This window comes from Netta rufina (assembly GCF_964035555.1).
Source record: "Netta rufina genome assembly, chromosome: 27".
Lineage (NCBI taxonomy): Eukaryota > Metazoa > Chordata > Aves > Anseriformes > Anatidae > Netta > Netta rufina.
Window position 1 is genome coordinate 3,692,734 of NC_140151.1, and position 26,468 is coordinate 3,719,201.

The 26,468-nt window shown below is 40.0% G+C and overlaps 1 protein-coding gene across 1 annotated transcript in view; it reads right to left on the bottom strand.

The window, feature by feature from the left end:
• DOCK5 (dedicator of cytokinesis 5) overlaps positions 1 to 26,468 on the bottom strand; it is a gene marked incomplete at both ends in the record, with an annotated part of 78,616 nt that overhangs the window by 25,630 nt on the left and 26,518 nt on the right. Inside the window, 24 exons of the mRNA XM_084302411.1 lie at positions 2,650 to 2,748; positions 3,665 to 3,760; positions 4,445 to 4,581; positions 5,009 to 5,115; positions 6,047 to 6,117; positions 7,316 to 7,427; positions 8,389 to 8,523; positions 9,650 to 9,750; positions 10,597 to 10,686; positions 11,610 to 11,707; positions 12,749 to 12,941; positions 13,611 to 13,714; positions 14,596 to 14,668; positions 14,802 to 14,900; positions 15,438 to 15,562; positions 16,099 to 16,224; positions 16,711 to 16,853; positions 18,368 to 18,440; positions 19,162 to 19,291; positions 19,999 to 20,080; positions 20,752 to 20,909; positions 21,056 to 21,191; positions 22,040 to 22,188; positions 26,025 to 26,121. Coding sequence (XP_084158537.1) covers positions 2,650 to 2,748; positions 3,665 to 3,760; positions 4,445 to 4,581; positions 5,009 to 5,115; positions 6,047 to 6,117; positions 7,316 to 7,427; positions 8,389 to 8,523; positions 9,650 to 9,750; positions 10,597 to 10,686; positions 11,610 to 11,707; positions 12,749 to 12,941; positions 13,611 to 13,714; positions 14,596 to 14,668; positions 14,802 to 14,900; positions 15,438 to 15,562; positions 16,099 to 16,224; positions 16,711 to 16,853; positions 18,368 to 18,440; positions 19,162 to 19,291; positions 19,999 to 20,080; positions 20,752 to 20,909; positions 21,056 to 21,191; positions 22,040 to 22,188; positions 26,025 to 26,121 — 2,734 coding nt within the window. The remainder of the gene's footprint in view (positions 1 to 2,649; positions 2,749 to 3,664; positions 3,761 to 4,444; positions 4,582 to 5,008; positions 5,116 to 6,046; positions 6,118 to 7,315; positions 7,428 to 8,388; positions 8,524 to 9,649; positions 9,751 to 10,596; positions 10,687 to 11,609; positions 11,708 to 12,748; positions 12,942 to 13,610; positions 13,715 to 14,595; positions 14,669 to 14,801; positions 14,901 to 15,437; positions 15,563 to 16,098; positions 16,225 to 16,710; positions 16,854 to 18,367; positions 18,441 to 19,161; positions 19,292 to 19,998; positions 20,081 to 20,751; positions 20,910 to 21,055; positions 21,192 to 22,039; positions 22,189 to 26,024; positions 26,122 to 26,468) is intronic.

The window sequence follows — 26,468 nt, forward strand, 5'->3', positions numbered from 1 at the left end:
ATCTGTTTAATTAAATCTACCTTTACTGTTTCAAATTAAGCTACACTATAAAGAGTTCTGGTGCACAAGATGGATGAAGAACCAAAATCAATATTCAAGCACTTTCCAAATGCCTGAGTGACGACAGCATAACAGCCCTAGGCAGTACCTTCTACAAAGATGGAAATCTAAAACATATTTTTCACTTCCTCAACTATTTAAGTCTTTTCTAGTTTAGATTAAGAAGTATTTTTACAAAGAGGCAGCAAATACGGCTTCAGACACATGGTTTAGAATATTATCATGGGAAAGAAACTTCCTGCACGAGTGCCAAACTGCCCCAAACAAAGCTAGCACACCTGAAGACTTTGGCAAGACAAGGTTGAATTGCAGGATAAGAAAAAGAAAAAGAAGAGACAAGTGAAAGAAGGTATCAATAATATTGATCTCTCCATACTGTGGTCTCTACAGATATAAATGCTAACCTTTGAGCATTTAAATAGACTGTTCTCTGCAAAGACAGCCCATTAGCATTCAGAAATGAGAGGGATACAAAGAAGGTCACATGAGAAATCACCATCTTACAAAGATCACCAGCAAAAAAAGATCTGTTAAGCTGAACAGCTTGCTCTAAAAAATTGGCAAGCAACACTAATGTGGAAAGAGAAATGGGCATTTGGTGCTGCCTCAGTAAAAATCCTTTAGGCATTATTAAATCAGAGCTTGACCGAAAAGTTTGGACTTGACAAGAGGCACCTTGAAGGTAAAAATTAACTTGTAATGGTGTTAAACCAACCAAGTAATGATGCTATGCCAGGCCTGAAAATACAAAAACTCATAAAAAACAATAAACAATAAAAATAGATAAAAATAATTATTGCAATAAAACAGAATGCAACTTTCTGTTGGTATTAGTAACTCCTACACCACCACAAACATGGGCTTGCTTCTGTTGATTAGGGGATAAGAACTTGATTATAAATTGGTATTTTGGATCAGTATCTCTTTAAATTATATTCATAGTTTTAATGATTTTACAAACTCACCCTCTTGACATGCCTCTGTGCAGAAGCTGTACACATTCACACACAGGAACATAAAAGAAATAATCTATTTGAGTCAGAAGACACAGAACTAAAAGGGCAAAGCAAGATACACCTTCAACTTGTAAACTTCAGGCTGAAGCTCAGTTTGCATTACAATAAAGCTTTAAAGCCCCTGCTTAATCTCACCTTGACCGTAAGTAAGGATGGTCTCCTACCAGCTCAACTGCTCTTCAGGAAAGAGAAACATTTCTGAACTGAGGTTCCCTCAACACAAAATTAGTTTCAATGCTGCCTTGAATGCACCTTTGTCTGAAATCCATCGGAGGTGTCTTCCTTGTACTCTTGTTCCTCAGACACAGGATTTCTACACAACCCTGCTGAAAACCTTTTCGCTCATTCATTTAATGAACACTAGCAATATACCTGAATCTACTTAAGTTTTATTTTCTAATGAGTTCTCCACAAAAAAAAAAAATAATATTTGTATAATATAAAAAACAATTCTAAAACGAGATGCTGAATGATCTCTACAGACTATCCAACTGAGTGGCCCTTTAGATGCAGAAGTGACAGAAACGTGCGTGTCCTGTAGGTGGCTATGTTGCTCAACAGATTGTGAGTGATTCCAATTGCACAGGGAACCACAGGGATGACCTTGCCATCCAAAATGAATTATAAACACTTTCTTGTGGGTTTTGATCTAGCTTGTACATGAAGAACACAACTCCAGGCTCTTCCTCAGCCAGTATTTAAATTAGCAAGCACTTCAAGTTGCAAAACTAGGAGCACTAGGACAGAAAACTAGAACAGCTGCTGTGTCATGCTTCAGAGATGTCCATAAATACTGGGTTTGGTTCTGACTTTTTCTAGGACAGTTTGGGGACAAATCTGGACAGGACAGTTTGTTCTAAGTGCCTCAAAAGAAAAAAAAAAAAAAAAAAAAAAAAAAAGCCTAATGTTCCACTTGGTTTTACTTATAAGTCTTTGAGAACATGAATTGTACACAGTTTTTAACATGGAGAGAACTATTTGCATTGCTGTCCACTAAAGGAAGCAAAGCATTTTGGATTGGATGGGAATTCAGTATTTAGGTTTTGGCTATTATCCCATAAGACTTCATTAATAGATGTCTTTCCTGTTTTAAGAAATTAATATAGATGTATGTTCAAATTTGCTATCTTTTCTTTGCTTTAAATACATTTTAAAGCTTTCCAATCTCTTAATTGAAATGGGGATGAACCAGAAAGAAGGAGATAAAGAGAACACGACCACTAAGAGACACAGGGAGAGCATGGAGGAAGGGGAACGCTTATCCGTTTCATCTACATTCACTCTTTTGGTTCCAGACCTTTTACTTGCACAGACTTCATCAGTCATTAAACATTTTAACTCATGCTACAAATGCTAATCTCAGGCTCCACAGAGTCAGCAACATCCACTGTCCATACCCAGCAGGGGTGATGCAAATATATCCCCAGTGGCTGCGGCATTAGGTACACATAAGTAATTGCTGATGAATGCAGTATAATCAGTCCAAACTGAATACAGTAACTTGAAATGACCTTTCAGAAGCAGAAAATAATTCTTTATGGACTGAGATAATCCCCCAGCCAAGCTGACTTACAATAATGTCCTGCCTGGTTTTGAAAGTATTGATATAATGGTTGTAATGGAAATCATCCATCTGCCTCAGGATGGCTGTCATGCAGGCCACAAAAATACCCTAGAATATGAAAAACAAGACATACTGTTATTTTTCTGTATTAAGCAACATAAGCTCGAAGTGTGACATGTGCCTTCAGGTTCCATCTAATCAAGTATTACCAATCACAATCATGCTGATCTATGTCCTGACATCGTTCTGTGTGACTGTTTTCTCCTCTACCCCAAACCAGTTAAGACTTCCTAAATGTCAAGTCTGAGGTCTGGGTCTATCTGTTTCCCCAGAGATCAGTTTGCAAGAAAAACATACCCTCCAAACAGCAGAATAAAAGAATATATGAATGTATGTAATTTTATACATATATAAATATTATATACATGGAAATATATAAGCCACTACATTTTTAGATTTAACACGTACAACTATATAGTTCTCATGTATGACATATTGGTAACAGCAATGACTTGATTTTAGAGCTGTTAAAAATAACTGCTATCCATGCTCAGCCCCTTATTTTTCCATCTTTCTATACACTAAGTGCAGTGCAAATTAGAATATATAAACTTTCATACACCTTCTAAGATGCCACAGAGTAGTCAGCATTGACAATCAGAGCTGTCTGGTCCTTCAGCATTTAATCCTATTCAGTGAAGGTGGCAAAAGAACATTTTCTTCTCAGCAGAGATTCTCTGTGTATTAGAAATGGGCTGAAACCAAATTCTCTGTGCACAGGGGCCCAAAGGAACTTGAAATCACAGCCACCTGTGACTCAGTTAAAATTGCTGTTAGAATAGAACAATTTGTATCCTAATACCAGCTCCCAGAAAGCCACCCAAAGCCATGTTGTAGTGGCACAGAAGTGCCGCAGGAAGTGGAAAGATGATTTCATAAACCACTCCACACACTGAAATCTCCCAGGAGAATTGCACTCTAACAAAGGGTAAGGTAGTAAGGGAAGCAAGTAAACGGCTCTCACAATGTGTGGAGACTGCCTGCTCATTCCAATCACCGTGCGGTTTATTCTCCGTAGCAGGCGTTCCATGATCAGCTGGATGTGGACAGCAGTAGGTCCCTGGGGGATTTAATAAAGAAAATTTGAGACAATTCTTGATGCATTCTGTTCTATAGAGAGCTCCTTGAGTGGGAGGACTGCCCTGACAGTGCTTAATTGTTATCTGAAGATGCAAAAAGACGACTTACTACACAACAGCAGTTGATTCAACTACTGCAGGTAGACACCTGGTGAAGAGGTGGCAAAATTCATTTGTACCAGTTTCACTTGTTCATGCTGGCATAACTAAACTGAACCAGGCAATGTGATTTGATATTTGTTCCCTGAACAATTCTTCAGTTCAAATTATTCTTTCCAAGGCACCTTGGAATCAATTTTCATGACTAATGTGGCAAATAACTGTACTCCCCTAACTGAATAATGACCGTGGCCCTTCCTTCAACCAGAAACCCAATATTTAGATGGCTTGCTCCACATAATTCAACAAGTCACCAGAGTAGCTGGGAATAACATTTTGGTTCCTAGAAGGGAAAGACATTTTTCTTTGTACTATAGTGACAGCCACCAATTCAATCTTTGCATAGCCCCTTTTCATTCAAACGCAGCTACTTTATGTCCAAAGAGACAGAAAAAAATACAGAGCAATACAACGTAAGTCGAGAACAGTCCTTTGTCCTAACTTTAAAAAAATAAAATAAAAAAGTACTAATCTTAATTTGCACCCTTGACAGTTCACAAACTCACCACATCTTTCCGATCCAGAACTTCCAGAACACTGCTGAGGAGCTGTGAGGAGGCCTCATGGTCAGGCTTGTTTGAATTGTCATCCAGCTGGCCGCTTAGCTGGTCTATCAGTAGAGGCAGGAGAGCATCTCTGCATTCTGAAAATGAAACGGCACCATATCTTGCTCTCAAAGTCCTTCAGCATTCAGTATATAGGTACCACACTGTATCTTTCTGCTCTTAACTTAATCTTGGACACAAAAACATATACCTAAATCCACTTGAGTTACCACTGAGACTAAGAGAGACAAATAACCTGTAATGATATGCATTACACCAAGCAGATCATTCTCCTCTTGTCCCTTTCTAGATTAACATACTCAATCAGGATCCTACTTTTGTAACAACAACAAAGTTTCAGATGTTCATTTTAAGAGCCACTATGGCAAGGAATATTTCTAAAGATAGATTTAGTTGTAGACTACCACTGATGGATGATTTAAATGACACAAACTTGAAAGACATTTTTGTCGGTAAAGGTACATGGCTCCATGGAGAAACCAGAGGTTTCAATGCACTACTTACCAAACTGTTTAAACAGATCACTCTCGACTATCTTGGTCATGCAGTTTAGCTTCTGTCGAACTAACTGGTTGTCAGGAATACTTTGGATAAACTTGCTGAAGAGGACACTAGCGTGCAAACCACAAAGTAAGCAGATGGTCAGCATTTTCACCCAATGTGATTCCACCTACCCTTACACTGTCTTGCACCTGGGCAAGTCAAGCAGCTGTCACCGTGTTGACATGTCACCTGCAGCAGTCTCCAGGTAAATTACTACCGAGCTTTAACTTAACTCATTTTCTAGAAAGGTAGCACAGGGCTCTCAGTCAAACTGAACGGGGTTAAGCCTCTCGATAAGAAGCTTGCATCCCAAGATACAATAGATATATGCCACAAAAGCTTATAAATAGGAATACCACATGCCCTTCATTGCCAGCATAAAATAATCATACAAAATGAAAGCATAATTTTGCACTGCTGAAGCCTGAGACACTGTTATATACAACAGCAAGAGCATATTCTTCCAGATGCCCCTTTCATCAACAGTGATGACTCATTTTAATCTTAGACTCCATTAAATTAAATCCCATGTACATTTGCTGTCTGTCTACTGTTTACGAGCAAATTATTAGTGTCAGAACAAGGAGGCATGAAAGGGAGGTTCTGGGTAAAGCTATGAATATTGAAGAACAGAAATCCACAGTGTTGTGAATTTCTTGAATAAATATAACTTTTGTTTTCTGTTTTGTCACATATTCCATTCTACCTCAGAAGCATTCATTAAAACTTGGTGGGAACTTGCATGGCATTTCCTCACATGGTTCTCCAGTCCTCAAATTTTGGTTTCAAACAAAAGTTCCTAAGAAAGAACAGTTGAACCGCGTAGACTCCTTTGAACTAAACTGACTTCCTCTAAAGCCCTGCAAGGAGCTTCCTAAAAAATCATGCAGTATGTGCATTATCACATCATAGTCACAGCTGCTGTTTTTAGGAACGTTTCCCAAATTTTCCCAATAGATGAATTGAGTTTGGAGGACACACAAACTTAATAATGGTTACCTGAGCTCAACAGGGTCAAATACTAGTTTGACATCATTTATGATGCTTGGCAAATACTTTAAAGCTGCACCCTGCAAGAAAAAAAAATAAAAAGTAAAGACAAAGCACACATGAAGACTGAGTTAGATTAAGTTAGATTAGCTCGTTCATTCTGAAAGCCAGTTCATTCACAACCTCAACAATGCCCATGGTTCACATGGCAAATCTAGTTTTGGCAAGAGCAAATATATGGACACCTGCAGAGAACTGGCTTAAGATCAAATTAATGCACCCAAAGAGCCTCCAGCAACCACACATCTGCAGCGCACAGCAGAAAAGGTAAAGGAGGAAGGATCTGTAGCCAAGTTGTACAGTTTTTGCAAACATCCTGCAGCTTCAGGGATTAAGCTCCTCATAGCCTGACATGAAAAGCACTACATAAATAGACTCAGTGTTCTCTTTACTTTAGCATGTCCACATAGACAGGAATACATTATCTAGGTCCCAGTATGGCATTTATAGGTGTAGCATCCAGGCACCTGGGTGCAACTGCAACTAAAGGTCTCTCGGTGAAGTTCCATGGCTGCTGCCAGCTGTAACTCTGGTTACACAAGAATCAAAGTTGGGATTCAAATTACTGAAATGCTAATTACAAGTTTAGAATCAATCTTTCCTTTGAGCAGAGAAAGGCATGTTGGTTAGAAGGACTGTGAAGAAAAGAATCTAAAGACCTCACCACCTTCAGCAATTTAGCCAGCCTCATCACGTGGCTGCTCTGCTCCTTCTAAGAGCCCAAATGCAAGGTTCATAATCCAGTTGACACCAGAAAATCAAGCAAGTATAAGATCTAAGATATGTTTAGGAACCGCCTGCTTTTTCAGCACTTTCATTCCCAGTATATGTTGATTTTTGCAGTGATCTAGCATTTCCATCTCCATTACTCACAACCTCAGTGTTACTGGTTGAAGTGTCTTCCACACTGTACTATATTCTATCTTGGTTACTTGTTATTTTTCATCCTAGCAGTTGCTGCAGGGTTTTCAGCAGCAAAGCCAGTTTTTGAATGTACAGAAAGCTCCCATCTTTATCTGATAAACTTTACAGTTTAGATATTCCTTTAGATATTCCTTTTCTTACATTTCATTCACTAAAACGGACATTCAGAGGATTCTGGTGTGACTCATCTGAATGGGTTTATGCAGCTCAAAGCTTGTCCCTTCTTTTGCCTTCCCCCAGTTGTATCAGATGATCTCATAGAAGATAATACCTCTCCTTGCAAATCATGCATACCTTAATCTTGACAGCCTCCTCTAAAGGACGGTCCATAAGGACGTTGAAGGAGAGGAACAGCTTGCGTATCGCATCATTAAATTCATCCCCTTCTTCACTTTTCCCATAAAATCTACAAAAAACAGAAAGAGCTAGTTATATACATAAATCTAGGCTAATAGTGTCACAGCGTTTGAAATATAATTTTATCCTTTGGAAGAATCTCTCACATCAATCTCCTTCCACAAAAAGATGAGTGCAAAAATGGCACTGAGGATTCTGCAGTTACTACGGTAGTAATTTCCTGATTAAACTTGTTACAAGGGAAAAGCTGTATTTTTCTAACTGCCATTGCCTCACAATTTGTTTGGGTTCCAAGAATCAAGTAGCTCATTTCTGTCTTAAACAAAAAGACTTTCAACACAGCCTACAAATCCTATTGATGACAACCAAATCAGAAAAGAATCCAGTTTATTCTCTGTTAATTGTGCCACAATGAACATGAGAAAAGGATTCCAAACCTTCACTGTAAATTCCTCAAAATATATTTTAAGACTATGGTAAAACCACTATCATTGACCATATCCTACACAATGTGTAGTCATCAATCACCTCACCTCCTAAGCAAAAATCAAGGAAAATGTGAAAAAGCCACTGCATGCAATATGTGTACCTCTTTTTTTAAAATGGAATCTGTGCAGGGCTTTCTCTGACACCACTACATTATTTTTGCATATTATACGTAACACATCTTGAAGAGTCCTTCAAAATGCAGAAGCTTCTTAAAATGAGGAAGTCATTCCATGCTTCTTTTTAAAAAAATTAAATAATAGGTTCTTTTCAAGTAGTACCATACGCTGCCTTTAGCATGGTATAGACAACTACAAGGAATACCCTCTTCAAATTATTTATTTCAATTTTTACTGAACTTATTTTTTTTGAGCTGTAGACGAAGTGTAGAAAGACACTCTTCTTTATGACTCGAGGTTTACAGCTCCTGAGGACATGCTGAAGAATATCCTCTCCAGTGGTATTAACTGGAAGCCCTGGCTTACAAAAGGGACGTAATAAAGATGGCAATGGCAAAGCCTCACCTCAGGTATAATATTCGCGACTGAACGATGAACCGGAATAGGTACTTCAAGGCTTTCAGAGCAGCAAACAGCAATTCTGTCTTGCTGGAGTCATCGGCATTTCCCACATAGCAGTTCAGTACTTTAGTGAGTTTCCTTTGGAAAAGCAAAAAGGGGAATAAAGACACAGTTAAGTATTTGTGTATGCCCAGCATCCTTATTCCGCAGAGGAACTATAATTAACAATTACATAACGAACAGCAGTTCCTCTTCACAGCCTATTTTCTACTGAAGCTTTTGGCTCCTTGGGGTGCCAGATTTTTACAACCAGTTCGTGAATTTTCAGTAAACTAGCCTGAACTGTGGCTGCCAAGTTTGTCTACAAATTCCAGCTCCTTGACTTGTTCCTTTTTCCCTACAAGGAAGGGTTCAGGAATCTGGAAAACCCATTACTACTTAAATTGCTTTAACCTAAGCAAATGACAGCCTACCAGAGTGCAATCAGCATGTTTAAGCGCCATAACAACATTTAGCCCTTCCTTCTCTGAAGCCTGTGGCCACCTCAACCTGCCTGGCTGCAGGCAGACAGTGGGGGCAAACACCTTTCTTATCTCTACCACCATCAACCACGAAGTCACTCGCATCATTTCAGCTGTGCGGTTCTGCTTCTGCTCCCTATGACCCCATTCAAACATACCACTAAGTTTGCAGCAGAGAATACACAGAATATGTCAAACTGTCTTCTGCTCAAAGTACTTTGGGGGGGATTGCAAGGACCAGAGCAGACAATGCCAAAACAAAGCAGTTCCATCAAGCAGCAATACCTATTAGACCAGATTTCTGATGAATTTGTACTCCTTAATCAAATTTTCCCTCCCTACAACGACTTACAATATCTTCCATACACACTGACTGCATTAAACCTGGTTTTGATACTAAAGCAGTCTGCAAAACACAAAGACCCTTTGAAAACGCAAACAAAATAATAAAAATAAAAATAGACAGAGGACTAGAGGTCAAAAAAGAGTCTGAATCACATGTCCTGATGCAGTGTTTTCCATGATAGTAATGTCTTTCCCCTGCAGAAAAAATCTGATAATAGGAACTTTTTACAAGGTAAAAGGGCAATTACAGAGTTTCTTTCTCTCCTGAAAGCAGAGAATAGGGACAAAACCAGTCATCTGGTCTATGCTACTTTGATCACATTAGTGTCATTTACTGAAAGGATCTGAGAGATGCTGCCTGAGTGACAGCCTGTGGGTCTGTGGTTACCAATACTTACACGTATGCCAGAGTTGCACTGAAGTGCTTGTAAATGTAAGTTTCAAGTACAGGGTTGAAATGCTGGAACTTGATGTCTCCGATTAAAGAAATAATAAATACCTGCCAAAAATTCAAAAGGAGACAGATGTACAGAGCTCCACCACCTTTAACTACCTGCATCACAACTTAGTCTCTAATCACATCATCTATTTTATTTGATCATAGTTTTTCTTTGTTTTTCAAATAACATTAATACTACACATCACATTGTTCACTTTCTGACTAAATAGTGGTATGTGTGTGTGTGACTACATCATTTCTCAGAGGGAAGGCAGGGCACATCAGCATTTAGATAGGAAATCTTAGGGCTAAGGGCAGGTACTCCGTGAAGCTGTCATGCTATGACACTGTCAGAGTGTAGAAATAGGCACAGAGCTGCTGAAGGTTGTTTTTCAAAGCTAAGAAATGATTCTTTGCAGGCTGGAACTTCTCAGTCCTGCTACTACAATGGCATGTTAGAGCTAGGACATTCTGTCCCCCTTTAGTCACTAGCCCCAACCAATGTCAGCTGGATACATCTGGCTTCACTTTTCTTCCTGAACTGTCAACTTGTTGATCAGCACTGAGTACACAAGTTTGTTATTGCACACCAAAGCCACTGCCTTTCACACTCACATGAAACAGCCTCTCCAAATATCCTGAAACTTCCTGTCAAGTCTTTTACTCATTTATTACAACCCTTCTATAAAGTTTCATAACAGAATTCATCCTTAATGCATTAAGCACTGGGTTAGGATTTAGGGTGCGCAGCCTCTATTCCACCACCGTGACTCCAAACAAGTCACTTCACTTTTAAGCTCTTTGGAGTGAAATACCAATTGTCCACCCAAGAGAGGAATCATGAATAGACTGAAAATGTGGCCAGAAAACAAACATACAAAATTCACCAAAAAAAAAGTCACTCACCAGTGCATCAAACACAAGGAAGTCATAGGTTTCATTTTCTGACATTTCCATCATTATGTTGAAAAGTGCATCAAGGGTGTCTTGCAAAAACTAGAGGAACAAATAGTAAAAGGTTAAGAAAAGAGTATTACTTTTGTAACCTTGCACAGGAGTCTGTTCTTTTGGATCATTTTTCCCTTTCCAGCCTAGCTCAATTGAACTGTAAAAGTTGTACACAAAAGAACACTGAAAAAGCGATCTTAATCCTGTGTTCATTCACATGCTGTTCGTGATGATCATGCTATTATCCCTACTAGGAGGAGAAAGGGGGATTTTTCTTATCAGCTTTGATTGTCCCCACTTTCTTTTCTGTTCTCCTGCCTTTTCATCTAGCCTGTCATGCAAGAGCAAAGGTCCATGCTGCTGAATACAGCTTGCACTGGGCCAAATCCATGTAGCTGCACTTTGCACTGGGCCAAATCAACCCCAATTACAAAATGTACAGCGTATAGAGACTGGTTTGCAATGACACAGCACTTACTTTAGTTGCTCAGCAATTAAAACAGTTAAAGCCATGACCTTGCATAATCCCGAAAGATCCACACTGAGAACCACAGGAAACATCACCTCCTAACTCCCTCAGAAGGTCATTTTCTCTGGTGCTTCCCCACCTGTTACTCACTCTGACTAGAGGGTCTTTGAGCCTTTTCTGCATTCTGTTCCTAGATCCACTACAGGTCCCTATTCACAAAGAAGGAGCAGAGCCACTATAGGAAGTTAGCAGCTAGGCTACTGGAAATTAACAGCTAGGCTTTGCATGTATCTTCTCTTTTGCAACATTACATGGGAAAAGAAAGTCACCACCATCTCCTTGATTCTCTTAACATTTAACTTCTGTAATTCTGCTGAATTCCACTAATGAGAGCTCTTGGGAGAAAGAATATATTTTTGTTCTGCTGTTACTCAGCAGCTGGAAAAAACAGCTAAGCACATAGAGGGAGCTTTTGGATGCAATGCAATATACCTTTGCATACCTTTACAATTTCTCCTCCTTCCACTTCCATGAGCTTCCTTAGGTTGTGGGCTATGTTCTGAGAATTGGAACGCCAGTTCAACAAACCCAGGAGGTCAACTAGCAAGGGCAAAACATCAGCAATTAGAAACAGATTACAACAACACAGCTGACTTACTGGCTGCAGAACAATACAGAAAAAGTACTAGAGGTTATTTTTAGAATCCGCTTACAAGGAAAACTCACACTGACGTTCAGAACATTACCTTGAGGTGGCTCTTCTGTCTTGGCAAGAGAGTTCATTTTGCTATTAATGGAAAACCTTGGTGTAATTTGATAACATTTGGCAAACAAATCTGCATGCTTCTCATTCACTCAAGAGAAGATCCATCAAGCTAGGACATTTATTAGAGTGTGTGACTTTTCTTGCTAATGCTCTGTGTTTGCTCTAGAGCAACAACTAGACAATGAAATTCAGATTCGGCCCTCTTGCACACGGATGGATCAGTCTGGCATTTAGCTTAAGCAAACTGGCGTGGCTCATGAGAACAGCTCATGCCCATCTCCCAGCAGCTGCAAGCGTACACCTCGATGGAGTCACAGTTGGTGTCTTTTCACATGTCTCCTTTCCAAAGTCAATGAGTGTATTATACCAAGAGCCCTCCCTAACTGTACTAGCTTAACTCATTTAAATCTCACAACATGTACCAGCACGTACTGTATTGATTCACATATAAACAACTACCTTTATTTTGCCTACTTTGCACAACAGCACGCTGCAGAGACTAGTTTTAATGGCTACATTTTTGACAAACAATAGAAAAAAGATAATTAACCTTTAACAAAGGATTCTGAACGCACATTTACACTATCACTAACAGGTACCATTTCTATACATGCTGACAAACCCACTAGATTTAACATTGGTAATTTAGATAAAATATCCATGTGATATGATCACTAGGGACTGCAAAAACATCTCTGTAGTTTGTATGGGCAATACTGATGCTGGGACTGAGCTGTCACTGATGTATGAAGCAGCAAGATTGAAAGTAAAACAGTAAGCTCACATGTGCTGCAACACCAAAAAATCTGCAGAAATTACCTTCTTTATTTCAAATATAAAGCATGTATTAGTATCCCAGTGGTGTCAAGACCTACCATTCTGGGTGAGTTTGGTGGAGCAGATCAAAGTGGCAATCTGGAAGCTGTCTTTCGTGCTATCTTTAGTGGGTGTGAAGTTGGCTAGATGGTGCAGATTTTTCCCTGAAGGGGCCTCCTTCTCCTCCATCTCCATTTTTGTACAAGGAAGGGTTAAATAGCATTTAGCATCTTCCATTTTCTTGTTATCACCCTGTTGGTTGACCACAAGAATGAAATGGGTTATCTCACACGCTAAGAACACCTCATCTGACCTCTTTCTCATCTGCAGACACCGTACCACCACACACCCCTCAACACAGTGACAGCCACAGGAGGCTCTAAGCATTTTTTCATGCCTGTAGTTCACTTACATTGTTTGGGCTTCTAACTTTAAGGAACAGAAGCTGCCCATACACTGCCAATGAGCTAAGCTCATTCTGAGTGACACAAACCACAGAATTTATGAGGTACACCTCCCACACACACTTTGTAGATTTCTATAGCAGTGCATTAGCTTTTTCCTTTTACTGGGATTAAAGGCACCACGACCCTCTTCCTGTCACACACTGATCTTCTAAGGCAGGTGTTCACGAGGCCTGTTTACTGCATGCTGTCTAACTGAATGATGTTAGAGGAAAGACACTATTTACAGATACATACTAGGATGCACCAGATTTGGAGTTAGAAAACTGAGTAGTGAAAGCAGAGCTGGTGGTACCTTACAAAAAAAGGTTACTGTCCTATTACTCTGGAAGAGGTTGTTAAAAATCTCTGCAATAATACAACACTGTTTACACTGCTAAGAAAAAAAAATATATCAGCCAGCAGAGTTGTTTTGATTAGTTAAACAGAAGTTAAGGAGTGCAAATACCCAAGCTACCTTATAAACAATCAAGTTGTGTTTGCCATCCTGGAGTGTTGTTCCATCTGCATTCATCAACTTCACAAAGCCCATGCCAAATGCTCTCTCAGACTTATCCCTAGCTGTAAACACACACAAAAAAATATCTTTATTAGTAATTATCTTATTTACGTCCATACTGTCCATAGTGCAGCTGGGTAACTACAGCAGCTTCTTTATTTAATAACATCACATGATAATGCAATGGAAGCAGCATACTTGGTGACCCACAGCAGAAAGAGCTCTCTTCCCTTCCCTTAAGCAGGTATCTGGAATTACCCAGAAAAAAAACTTCCTCTCTGAAGCTTCTCTCTCCACACAGTTTCAGTGGCTACTTGTCCTGCTGGTTGGACGTATATAATTGTACACAAAAATTTTGATTAGGATTTTGCAAATCTACCTGTAAGCTATGGACATGAAAGTGTGTCACTCCATCTTCCAAGTGCCTTAAAAGACTTTTTTCCTTAGTCTTTCAAGGGATCAGTCTAACATTATTGATCTGTTTTCACAGCGTTATGAAGAAGTCTGAAGAAGTCTCCTGGCTCTAAACTTTCTCATTTACCTTTCATTTGCTTAATTAAGTTACCAGAAATCTTTCTATAAGAAGATCATTAGAGTCCTACCAAATCTTGCACTGAATTTTGTGAAGGACTTAAAAGAAATTAAAAACAAACAAAAAAACACCATACATTGAGAAGCCAAGTACCAACAAGCATTGACAACTGTCTTCTAAGGAGGGTCATTGCTCCCTATCTCATACAAATTTTAGACCAAAACCAGCCCCAAACCCTTTCCTAAGGCTGTGAAGTATCAGGTTTCTTTGTTTGTTTTGTTTTTGCTTCCAAAAAAATCCACAGCACTGGAAATAAGTAGAAATGCAAGTGTTACATCTTTAGTGGATACTCAAAATCTCAACATGAGCAGCTGAAGTACAATACTTCTGTCAGTCTTTTCTGATACTCACATTCCTGTGACGACCGATGACGAAAAGTGAATCTTAAATGGCAACGACTGACTTCCTCTATTGCAATGGACACCTGCACATGATAATACAAAGAAAAAAATGCAGCACCAGCATTCTGTCTCTCCAGAGAGATTATGATGCACCTACTAATGTTAAGCTAGTTCCTTTTCTACACAATAGAGCAAGACTAAATTGCACACACTTACCTTTACAGTTTCATACCAGCAAGGTTGTTTGACTTGATAATAAACAACAGACTTATATTCAGAGACACCTTCATAACCAGCACCAGGATGGATAGCTTTCTTTGGACAAAAAGACAAAGGGTATGGGGAAAAAAAAAAAAAAAAGAAAAGGTAAGGTCTAGAATGAAAGAAAGAAGTATCTTAGGTTGGAATTTTTCAAAGCACGTAGCTTGCAGAGTTGCTCAAAGTCTATGCTTCATGATCAAGGAAACCATGTCACCATTTTGGGTGGTGAGGCACTGGAACAGGTTGCCCAGAGAAGTTGTGGACGCCTCATCCCTGGAGGTGTTAAAGACCAGGTCAGATGAGGCCCTGTGCAACCTGGTCTAGTGGGTGGCATCCTTGCCTACGGCAGGGGTTTGGAACTAGATATGTTGAAGGTTCCTTCCAACCCAAGTCATTCTATGATTCTTTTTTTACTCACTTCTGTTATTAATGTTAAAAAAAAAGTGACTTCAAATTTAGTCACCTGTAATATCTCTTGTTCATTATCATACAGTTCTTGCATACAGTTGAATAATAAATAAGGTCCTGGCCAGCAGAGCTATCATCTATCAAACTGAGCAGCCTCGATATATCTCACAACGGCCATCATACCTCTTGGAGATTGCCATCTTCATCATGTACTGACATGGTGACTTCTACGTTCTTGGGAGTCTTCTTCTTGCCTTTGTCAAACTCTCCTTGTACCAGGGTGACATAGATATCATTTCGAACATCACCTAAAATTCATAGCACTAAATGAGTTCTTTTCATTGCAGGGACAATTGTAGAAGACGACATCCTAGGGTACCACAACATCCTTTTCTTCTTCATAGCCTTTGCTGATACCAGTTAATTGACAGCATTCAACATCACATCATTGCAACATCATTGCAACTTCACCTCGAGTAATACAAAAGTACCATGTCTTCATGTAACAATTTTTAATGCTGTGAGCTCTATCCGTTTAGACCAGTGAGGTCTAAATCCATTTCGAATGGATTAAATAAAGCAGGGTCAAAACTTTATGCAAAAAAAAACAAACCATCTTTTTGTCTAAACAGATATTTTCCTCCAGAGTACAAATGCTATCATTTTTCATTTGCTTCTCAAAGGAAGATTTTTCACAAAAAAATAGGAGATCAGCTTGAAACTTCATGAAAAGTGAAAAACAATTGTTTTTAAGCTAGTTTTATAATAAATCTGTTCATAGCAGAAATTACAGAATTTTACGCCTCTTCTACCCTACAGAAGTATGGAAGCACGTGGGACCTACCAGGCAGAATTATCTCAGGGAATCCCATTTTGCGAGCCACAGCAGTTGATCTGTCTACAAGGTGGGAAAAATCCTTCTGAACCTGTGCTAGATCGCCAGGAAGCAGTTTCAGGGAGACCCAAAGACCTAAGATAAGAAGGGTAATGTTTACCTTACTGAAAAAAAATAGTATGAAAACATGAAACTATGCTTCTTGTTCTTGAATATGAACATGAAACATGAAAACGCACGAGTAAGTAAAAGCCAGATACACAAGCAACTGCAGGAGAATCCAGAAGAAAGTATTTGGAATAAGCAATAAGCCATGTTCACTTCCAAATATTGTATGCACATATTAAAAAAAGTACTACGTTTGTAGCAAGTAAGTCACCAGCCAGAAAGATGATTTATTTTTTTCACCTGAGTAAGAACAGCTTGTATTTAATCATTTTAACTCCCAGCGTGCTGGGATGGCAGTCATTACAAAGACCATAGGTTTGGCTCAGGGTAGGCAGCAACCTCCAGTAAGCATTGATCTCTGGACTTTCATAAGCCATTTACTTTCCTTTGTAAGCAAGGGGAACCTTTCCCCACACCAGGTTTTCCCATCAGCTTCTCGCCTGACTGCTGTACCTTGCCCTTTATGATTCACTTCCTTTGCAGCGATGACTTTGTTGAAGACAGAAGTGAGGGGCTCATTTTCTCCGATCACATGGGAAGTTATCAGTGGGGACATAATTAGCTGTCGCTGTCTGATGTATGTTTCCATGGCAATCCTGCGAAGAACAACAGACTGGGAAGCAGACATGGAAGCAACATCAAGCATGTGCTCTGCAAGACAAGGGCTGGCCAACACCTGACTAATTTCCAAATATATTTTTTTTTAAATGAAAGTTTTTCCTTCGCCTGCCTAAACTCAATGGAAATACATCTAAACTCTCAAACGAGGAGCTACGTCGGTGCTAGATCTGGCTTAGAATAAGTAACCTGGGCCTCCTAAAAGACTCCATGAACAGTTTTATCAGGCTGAAATAGCAGCCTTCAGGACAACCATAAACACAGGCAGCTCCCTTTTGTTCTTCCTTCCATCCACAGGCTGCCTTGCAGAATAAGTCTGGCTGAGTGTCACCATGCAGGAACAGCTCACCATGTCCCTACACAGGGCCCTGTGCTCCCATCGGGTGAAATGAGCCCTGAATTCAGGTTTGCCTCTGAGTTGTCCCTAAGAGATTACGTAGATTAGCTGGTCTTAATTAATATGGCTCTAATGACATCATATTGAACCTGTCCCTAATCACAAACACATCTAGTGAGCTTGGATCTAGAACCAGATTTCACTCCTAGTCCAACATCATCAATAATGAATCAAGTATTTCCTCAGACTCCCCACCCCATTAGAGGTGTCCAGATTTGGATCTAAACTCATTAGAAAAAAATCATTAGAAAATAGAGGAAAAAAGAAAAAAAAAAAAAAAGTAGGAGACTACCATTATTCTGCAAATGAAAAAACATCCTTCTTTGCAGCCTTTCAGGTCCTGAGAGGGTAGGGGAAAAACACACACACAAGAAAAAAAAAAAAAAAACATACAAAATTCTCCCCTGAAAATACCTTGCAACACCATACGGCTACACCAAATGGACTGCTGTATTTAGGCCTGTAACTAGCTGATTCTTCTCAAAGAAGTTTCATTTTAATCACTGTAGTGTGCTAAAAAAGTGAGCAATCAGAGAGCAGGCTGAACACACAAGTTCTAGCATTACAGAAACTCAAAAGACAGTGGGGCTTGAATTTCTTTCCCAGACAGAGGGAGAAATCCCTTTCTTATTCTTCTCTGACCCACCTTTACAAGGCAATCTGGAAAGTTACAGGCTGACAATACACTGGGTGCTGCACAGCAGTGACAATGAGGACTGTGTTCCCTGTGTGCTCAGGTGTTACTCAAAATCTTGCATCAGTCTCATAACAGTTTTTAAGGTCACATCCCCAAAACCCCACAACGTTATTTTGCACTGTATTCTTTCTTACTTCAGATGATATGGGTATCTAGCTGCATTGCCAAGACCCCCTACGTAATTTACCCTATCATACAGACATGTAAATCAAGGGGAACAAATGTGTCAGAGGACTGACAAAAATCTTTTCCTTCAAAAAGCTGACTACTGCCATTAGCTAATCTATTTGTAGAGCCCTTGGTATGCTGCCAGGTTCCATACAAATTCATCCTTCTCCAAAGGACAGCTTGGCTTAAATGAGCCAGATATGGGATGAACTTTGAAGTCCAGTACTTACTGCTGAAACGGAATAAAATGTTGCTTTTCTTCATCATCCACCTTTCCGTGTATGATATCAGTTATGTCCATCACTGCAACAACACAAATTCAACACACAGTTCTGCCAAGTTGCTAAAGAGATTACAGAGAGCTTTCCCCTATCAGAATGGAAAAAAACAGTTGCTTAGTTTGGTCCAGTGCCACTAATGACAGCAATACAGAAGGCCACTCTCATCGTTAAAACTTTAGCAAGCATCTTTTCATTGATGCAGAAGTCAGCACATGGTAGTAAATGTGAATATTCATGCTGATAAAAAACACAGGTGGGACTCAGGTATTTCAAGGCAAAAAAAATAGATCCAGGTTTCAAATCCTGATTATTGAAACTGTTTTTCCGACTAATCTCAAGCAAGTCTCTTCACAAGAGATCACACGAACTGAATGGGAACTGGATGTCTCATTCACTAAAGCTCCTTTAGGAAATATCCACTTTTATCCTACTCGTTGTGAGGAGCAAATCCCTCTTTAGCAAAGATCTGAAAAGTCTACTGCGCTGAGAGCAGTGTGTTATCTCTTCAGATGGTGACAAACCAAACAGTGAATGCTGACAGCGTGTCATCTTCATTTACTACTTTAATTGAAAGATCCCAAAGGAGCACATTATACAGCTCAGTATCAGAACCTCCATTCTGAAGACAGAGATGCTGACACAAAGAGGTTAATAGGCTTTGCCGGTGTACAGCTTATGTTTTTTAGCTCACTGTCCCACCCACTGGACCATATTCTTTTGTCCTGTGACTGAATTTGTCGTACCTGCCACACCAAACGGTCTCCGAAGTCCACACGTATGTTTCTTCCCGTCTTTTAGCTCCATATGTCCCACCCTCACAATCTGACACACCAAGCTGATTTTTGGTCTGATCAGGTCAGAACTGCTTAAATCCTAGAAATCATTTAAAATAAAGTTACATCAATCTGCTTTATGAATGGAGGAGAAACAGACAGAGGGTAAAAGACTTCTTAGGTTGTACATATGTTTAAAAGGAACTCTCCTCTTTTTAAAAAAAAAAAGGAAAACAACATGCTAGTGTATCTGTAGTAATTTCCACACAGCAATTCCTAAATATCCTACTACTCTTTGAGTACCCCAGTAACAGTACTGGAAGGAGTGTTAACTGCCACAGCACTAGATCCAATCACAAGGCAGCTGGTTTGTGCCACTTTTGCTACTTGTCAGAAATGATTCCACTAACAACTTGTGGCAAATAAATTCTAATACAGAAGAGAATCAGCAGAGCAACGAGCTGAAAACCAAAACAATTCTAATCTCAAGCCTAGATTTTCATAACAGTTAGGCTTGGGAAGAGAAGCGCCTAAGAGGACTCAGCAGCACTCACTGACAGTGTCATTTCAAAGTAATAGATCTTTACTACTGCTTTGGACTGACACATCACAAAACACTTCTCAGAACCGTTCCTCTGCGGCTGCCTCTAAGATCTTAAGTGTCCATGAAAAACACCTTGAAATGCCCCATGTGGCTCCTCTCTGCCAGAGGTGGGAAGGAAAGGAAAGGAGGGGAAATGGAAAGAATCCAGAACTCATGTCTGCAGCATGGGGAAGAATTTCCAGGATGTAAATACAGTAACTTACAGTGAAGACTGCTTGAAGGTTATTTAGCTTCTCAATTTCTTTAGGCATCCCATTACTGCCCCAACGAACCAGGTAATTTTCACTACAAATAACAGAAGCAAAAAAATAAAATAAAAAAATGAAAACCTGACATTCCCGTTATCTGGGAAAAAGCTCAAAAGTGTTTTGATCTTTTAGGAGTATCTGAAAAGCTCTGCCAAAATATTCTATGCCAACGTGATTCTGAGGTGACTCATTTCACTGAAGGCAGGCATGGAGAGAAGGGATACTCTCAGTTCCTTCCTCTTTCAACTGTGACCGCATCTCTACACCCGATAACCTCAATGATGGAGACAGAGGGTGCCTGACACCTACATGTTTCCTTGATAAAGTTCTTCGTATCTTCCCTGACCAGTACTAAATAAGCAGCTCTTAGGTGTGAAATTGCACTGACTTGACAGCAAATATCATGCCCATACATGACCAAAAGGTACACGATTAATCCATTGCCTCAAGTCTAGTGAAAACATTAGGAAAATTTAAGAACATAGACAATCTGGGATTTCACTAATGTAACACAGAAATGCCCAGATTTATGAAGGGGAGTGCATGTGCTCAGAACCTTGACTTCTTATCAGAAGTCAAATAATCCCCTTCTGCATCACCACTGAGGCAGCAACCAAAAAAAACTACTCTGCTGGCTCTTCCTTTCTAACTTGCATCGACTTTTTTACAAGCACTAAATTGCTTCTATACATACAAATAGAAGCCCACCTGATGAATTTGGAGAGGTCAGGATCATAGAGGCTCATTAACAGCTCTGCATCTTCTCCAATATTGCAGACAAAATTCTTGAAGTTTACATACAGGCTATACGTGTGGGTTGTGTTGAATATTGGCTGCCCTCGGAGGTCCAAATTCTGTTGCAGGGACTGCAAAGAAGGACAGTGCTCCCATTAAAAACTACATAAAAGAATTTAGATCTGCTGTAAAAGTAGCACAATATCCTTAAGAGGAATGTACAAATGTAGTGGGTACTAGTTACTTAAGAGGGCAAAGCCAGCACCAAGAGATGTACCTTCTCTTCCTGGATTCTTTCATCAATCCTTTTGGATGCGGTTTCGTGGGCCTTGAAGAGAGAGATCGTGCTGGTTTCATCTGGGTCCAAGATGTTCCCATTGTCATCTCGTACAACCAGATCCAAACCTAGGATCCTGAGCAGCATGCAAATCAGAGGACAGAAGTGACATAATATATAGGAAGCAGAGGTGACAAAGAGCACAAACCACTCACCAAGCTCTAGGCAGCCAATATTAATTGACTCCAGTAATCACATTGCTGGTTTTCCTAGAAATGCTGTTCCCTCATTCCCCTCCTCCACCCGCAGTTCTCCCATTAAGGGAAAAATAATTAGGTAACTTTATGCTAAGATGACATCATCTCTGTTCTCACTTAAACATATTTAAAATAAACAGGTAGGTATAACTATAAAGCTTATGGGTTATGGCTGATTATTACTCTTTGCCATAAGCTTTTTTCTTAATTGACTAATTTGACCTGAATCAAGTCTGACAGGTAGATAAATGAGTTCTGGAGACAATCTCTGTTCTGTATAAACCAGTGAAAGGTGCAGTTTTGGTGGCCTACAGAATCACATTACTCAGTTGCTGATAAAGCAGTTTAGTTCATTAGCAGTATCCAAATCCTGGCTCCAGATAGCCAGGCACAAATTGTGCTCCATGGGAAATGCCACCTTGTGCCAGCAGTTTTGCAGAATTAAGACAGGTAAGGCTTCCTGCCAAGTTAAAGAGAATGCTGGCATATGAAGAACCAACTGCTACGTGCCCACCTGCCAGGTTAGCCATGTTCTGATGGGAACTGAAGGCTGTAATTATCCCCTTTCCAAGAGAAAATGGAGAGCCTGATTCAGTGTTCTCCTCGTGTGGTTATTTACACCATTTTGTATTAATAAACATCTGCATCCATTCTCATAACACAGTTCCAGAGCTTTCAGTGGGATATGGGATTCTCTCCTGACCCTGGGACAGTGTTCGTAGTTTACCTGTTACCGTAGTCAATTTTAGCAGTGACTTTCTTCTTGAGCTCAGCCAGTTCATCTTTGGGAAGAGTTCCAGACAGGATCTGCGACCTCCATTCTATCAGACTGTAAGTCATTTGCTGGACATGACGGAACTGCGTTGTCTTGTTATCCTACAGAAAACAAGGGACAATTTCAAGCCAGTGAAAGCCTGAAAACTATAAGCCCAGTAAGCTTCCTGAGAAGTATTCAACTGCATCTACCATTCAAGTTGCATTTAACTAAAAATATCTGAGAAAAGAGGCACCATATGACAAGACAAGATTAGGCCATGGAGAAAATTCTCCAGCACTTTGCACTGTCAAGGTTTAAGTGTCTTAAGATTTAGGGTCTGCCACACTCAGAATGTGTGATGTTGTGTGATGTTTTTATGCATGTCCTGTTTGTTTTGCTTGTTTAGATGGTAAAACTCTTTAAAGCAAACATTTCATTTGCTTTTAAAAGTCTAAAGGTGATATCAAAACGTAACTACTTATGACACTGAAGTCCACATAAACTTTTTCCTCACACCTATCCCTCCTGCAGCTGTTACCAGCCAAAGTAATTCTTCAACCTATTTGGTACACATGAAAAAGAGCTCATCACCAAAATACAACGCTAACACGATGAAAAACTTGACTCACTGAAATTCTGCCTCCACCACTGTTTACAGTGTTAGTAACTATGTTGTAAAACCAGAATGCTAAGGGAGCTGAGTCCATGGATGCATTTTCATGGCTGCCTGCCTGCCAGTATGCATATAATATTTCAAGGTCCACACTCTACCTGATGGTAACTCACACCTGGATTGCCACGTCCATGCCTGACCTCCAGAGAGGAGTTCATGGAAATCAGAGCAGCTCTGTGGAAACGCAATCATCTCCCCGGCTGGTGCCTATCAGTAAATAAGGCTGAAGCTTGTCTGCTCTTCAGAGCACTCATTTTTGTTTATATTTGCATAGACCTTAGTGCAATCCAGGCCTGACTCACTCCGTGCTCTCAAGCACTAACCCAGGCAAAATGGTAACAGAGGCTCCTGAAAGTTCATTTTATCAGTCCTACAGGAGCTGTTTAGAACCCACCACGCCAGGAATCATCCAAACATGCAATTAAAAGATAACATGGCTGAAGGAGGCTTCCCAGACACCATCTGCCTCGTCTACCCCAGTCCTCGCTCCGCTCTGCTGCAGTCACTGCATTTTCATCTTTTGCTATGGACTCAGCATCTGTAATTACAAGGCACTGACTGAGCAGGACATCAAAACCTGCTTTGTTAAAGAGCTTCCTCCTCCCGTTTCTACTGTTATCATCTCTAATTAAATATTTTTTATACTCTTAACTGGTTCCACCCTAATAAATTAGTCATACCTGTACACCTCTTTCACAGAGCCCCAGATTCCAAGGCTGACACTGCAATTCAGAAGTGGATTAGCTATGCAGTAAGCCACCATACTTGCAGCAGTACATGCTTAGGTAAGTAAGTAAGCCCTTAAAAGTGTCAGCTGTAAGTCTGAAGAAGGAATTCAGGCCTCATTCCTTTTTTTCCTTTGCATGGTTAGCCAGTTACTACAACTGTCTTACGTTGAGAGTCAAGTGCAGTTCATTTCCAGAGGGAAAGTGCCATAGCTTTGATCAACTGGGACACAGCGTATGGCTCTGCAGCTCCAAAATGATCTTTTTTTTTTTTTTTGACTACATCTCACCCAACAGCTAGTGGGAATTGGTCGACTGCGTATTGCTGCTTCATCCAGTTGGCAGCTGACTGGTGTCACTTGGCTGTATCAGGGCTGTTAATGTTTAACCACGAGCCCCAACTGCTCCCACATGGCAGAACGAGAGGCTCACCTCAGTTATTGCCCCGTTCCGGGCCCTGCAAAGAACAGGAATGATAAAAACTACTCATGCTTGAGAATATCAATGTAAAGGGAACTATAAATAGCCATCTTCCTTCAGTTTGGACCCATGTCAAGGGGCTGGCGGAAGCTAGACGAGCCTATAGTTGATACAAGGCAGATAGTGCTGACATTTTTGGTAAACAAAGGCAAAAATAAGTGTACTCTTAACCTGCGTTAAAAAGGGAAGAAAACTTGGGTTAGCTTTCAGGGAAATTCAGAGCATATCTTAATTTGGCACGAGCTAACCCTGAGTTATCTCTGCACCTGTTTACATTAGCTAACTCCCATTAACCAGCCCAAGTTAAAAACCCCTGCTCATTTTCGTATTTATTTTGCAGTGGAGATATACCCATTGGTACAATGTCTGCTGGAAAGCAAAGAAATTAAAGTGGAATGAAATGCTGCCAAATAAAGAAATCCTCTGTATTCCCTTTCTCTCAAATATCTCCTTCCTCCTTTGTTATTTTTTTCTTTTAATACATACTGCAGGGGGAAAATAAAATAAACTCAAATCCATTTCAAACCACAACATTTTCCAGGACTATTTTAAGAGTTATGTTGGTTAAGCACAGGAACATGAAAGACTTTTGCTCTTAAAAAAAAAAACACAGATTCTGAGGCTATGATCTTAAAATTATTCAGCAAGGAAAAAAGTCAGGAATAAAACTCTCTTTTCACACAGCAATAACGTCACATACGGTTTCTCATTAAGTTAAGAGGGTGGAACAAATTTTTGTGGTTTCGTGGCTCACAAACAAAACGTATTTGTGGCCCCATGAAATTTTCAATAGCAAAACTTGCTCTGGATAAACTGAATTGTTAGAGCTAATTTAAAACAATTCTCTCATCTTAATTAAAGTCTCAGGGCACATACTACTCCGCAGGCTGAACACATTACTGACCAAAGAGAAATCGCTTGGCTCTTCTTAACATGCATTAATAATCACCTTTAAAAGAAGGCAGTTCTTTGTGAACTCCAGCTGTGCTTCTTTGAGCAAGAACTTCACCAACTTTAGCAAAACTACTGAATCTGTGCATTACCTTGAGCTGATTTTTCTGTAGTAACTTTGTCGAGTTTCTTTGTCATTCTCTCTACTGAGAATGCCACATATTGTGGGACCTTGGTAGGTCAAATGTCCTACCAGCACCCACAGCCCTAGATCTCTTCCTCTCCTTTGCCTACCTGACCTGTACGTGCACTCAGGGGTGAGGCTCAGGCATTCCATTAAATATCTACATGATGTCCAGAAACACAGGGTTCACCCTTGCTAAGCGTTTTGTTAAAGCTTTATGGTTTCTCGCACAACTTCACTAAGATCTCCTGCTCTCACACAGGAGGGATGCAAAGCAGGAAGCCTCACCGTACAGCAAACTGTGAGTCACACTCACAACCCCGACCAGCTGACACAATGCTGAGTGTGACTTGTGGCAGCTGATGCTGAGAGTCAAGTCTTCAGCAGTGCTCTATCATCACAAATTATTCAAGTACAGCGAACACTTTGTGGCACGGGCTAAACTGCCACTCTGTCTGTGCTTGCACATTTGTTTAGAGGAGAGCTGAACTTTTTTAGCCCCTTGTAAGGTCAGTTTTACAAGAATAAGAGGTTTTCAATTCTGCATCAGGTTCTATTTAGAGATCTTAAAGTGCTCTGGAAAAGGCCCAGTCTTATCTCATCTGACATCATTTAATATTTTGTTCATTTTATTTGCCAGACAATTGAAACAAAACAAAACAAAAAATTACAGGACAGAGTTAACAAAGCATGAGACAGTTATCTTCTTAATAACTGAAGATAATTCTGCTTCTACATACGCTCAACTGCTGCCGAATCCCCCCGCCCCAACAACGTGGGGTTTGAAACACAGCAGCTCTAAGTCTCTTATCAACATAGCTGGACTCTGGAAACTCCCATTCTTAACAAGCCTTACTGCTTGCCATGTACACACAAATTTCTGGCTGCACAGAAGGAAATAAGAGCCTTTGAAAGACTTCCACACTGTTTGCATTTCAACCTGAATGAAGTAGCCCTTCTCTCACTTCTTTTGCTGAATACCAACCACCGAAGCAAGCTTACCACATAGAGCTTGTGCCAGATAACTGCCCATTCCCTCAGGGTGGAAGTCAGCTCTTGCCCAAGGGGCAGTTCACCTGGAATCACTGTTTCATGTTGTCTAAAGAAAAAAGGAGAAAATAGAAAAAGGGCATTATACTCAAGATCAAAACCCAGTAGTAAAACCTCCTTTTGTCATAAATATGTAAATAGAAGTTAAGAGCAGCCTAGATTTTCATACAATTCACTCACGATACCATGATTTTTATGTTGTTCAATTGGTTCTCCAACCCATACATCCACATTTTTACCCATTTTTAACGCAAACTTTAACATGCAAATATAATTTTAATGCAAAAATGTTTCAAGTTTTTTTCTGCCTTGTTCTTCTCAGTGGATCCATTCCAGAAACACAATGCTAAATGAACGAAAAATAAGTTTTGAATATTCACCCGCCTCCAAGGCTAA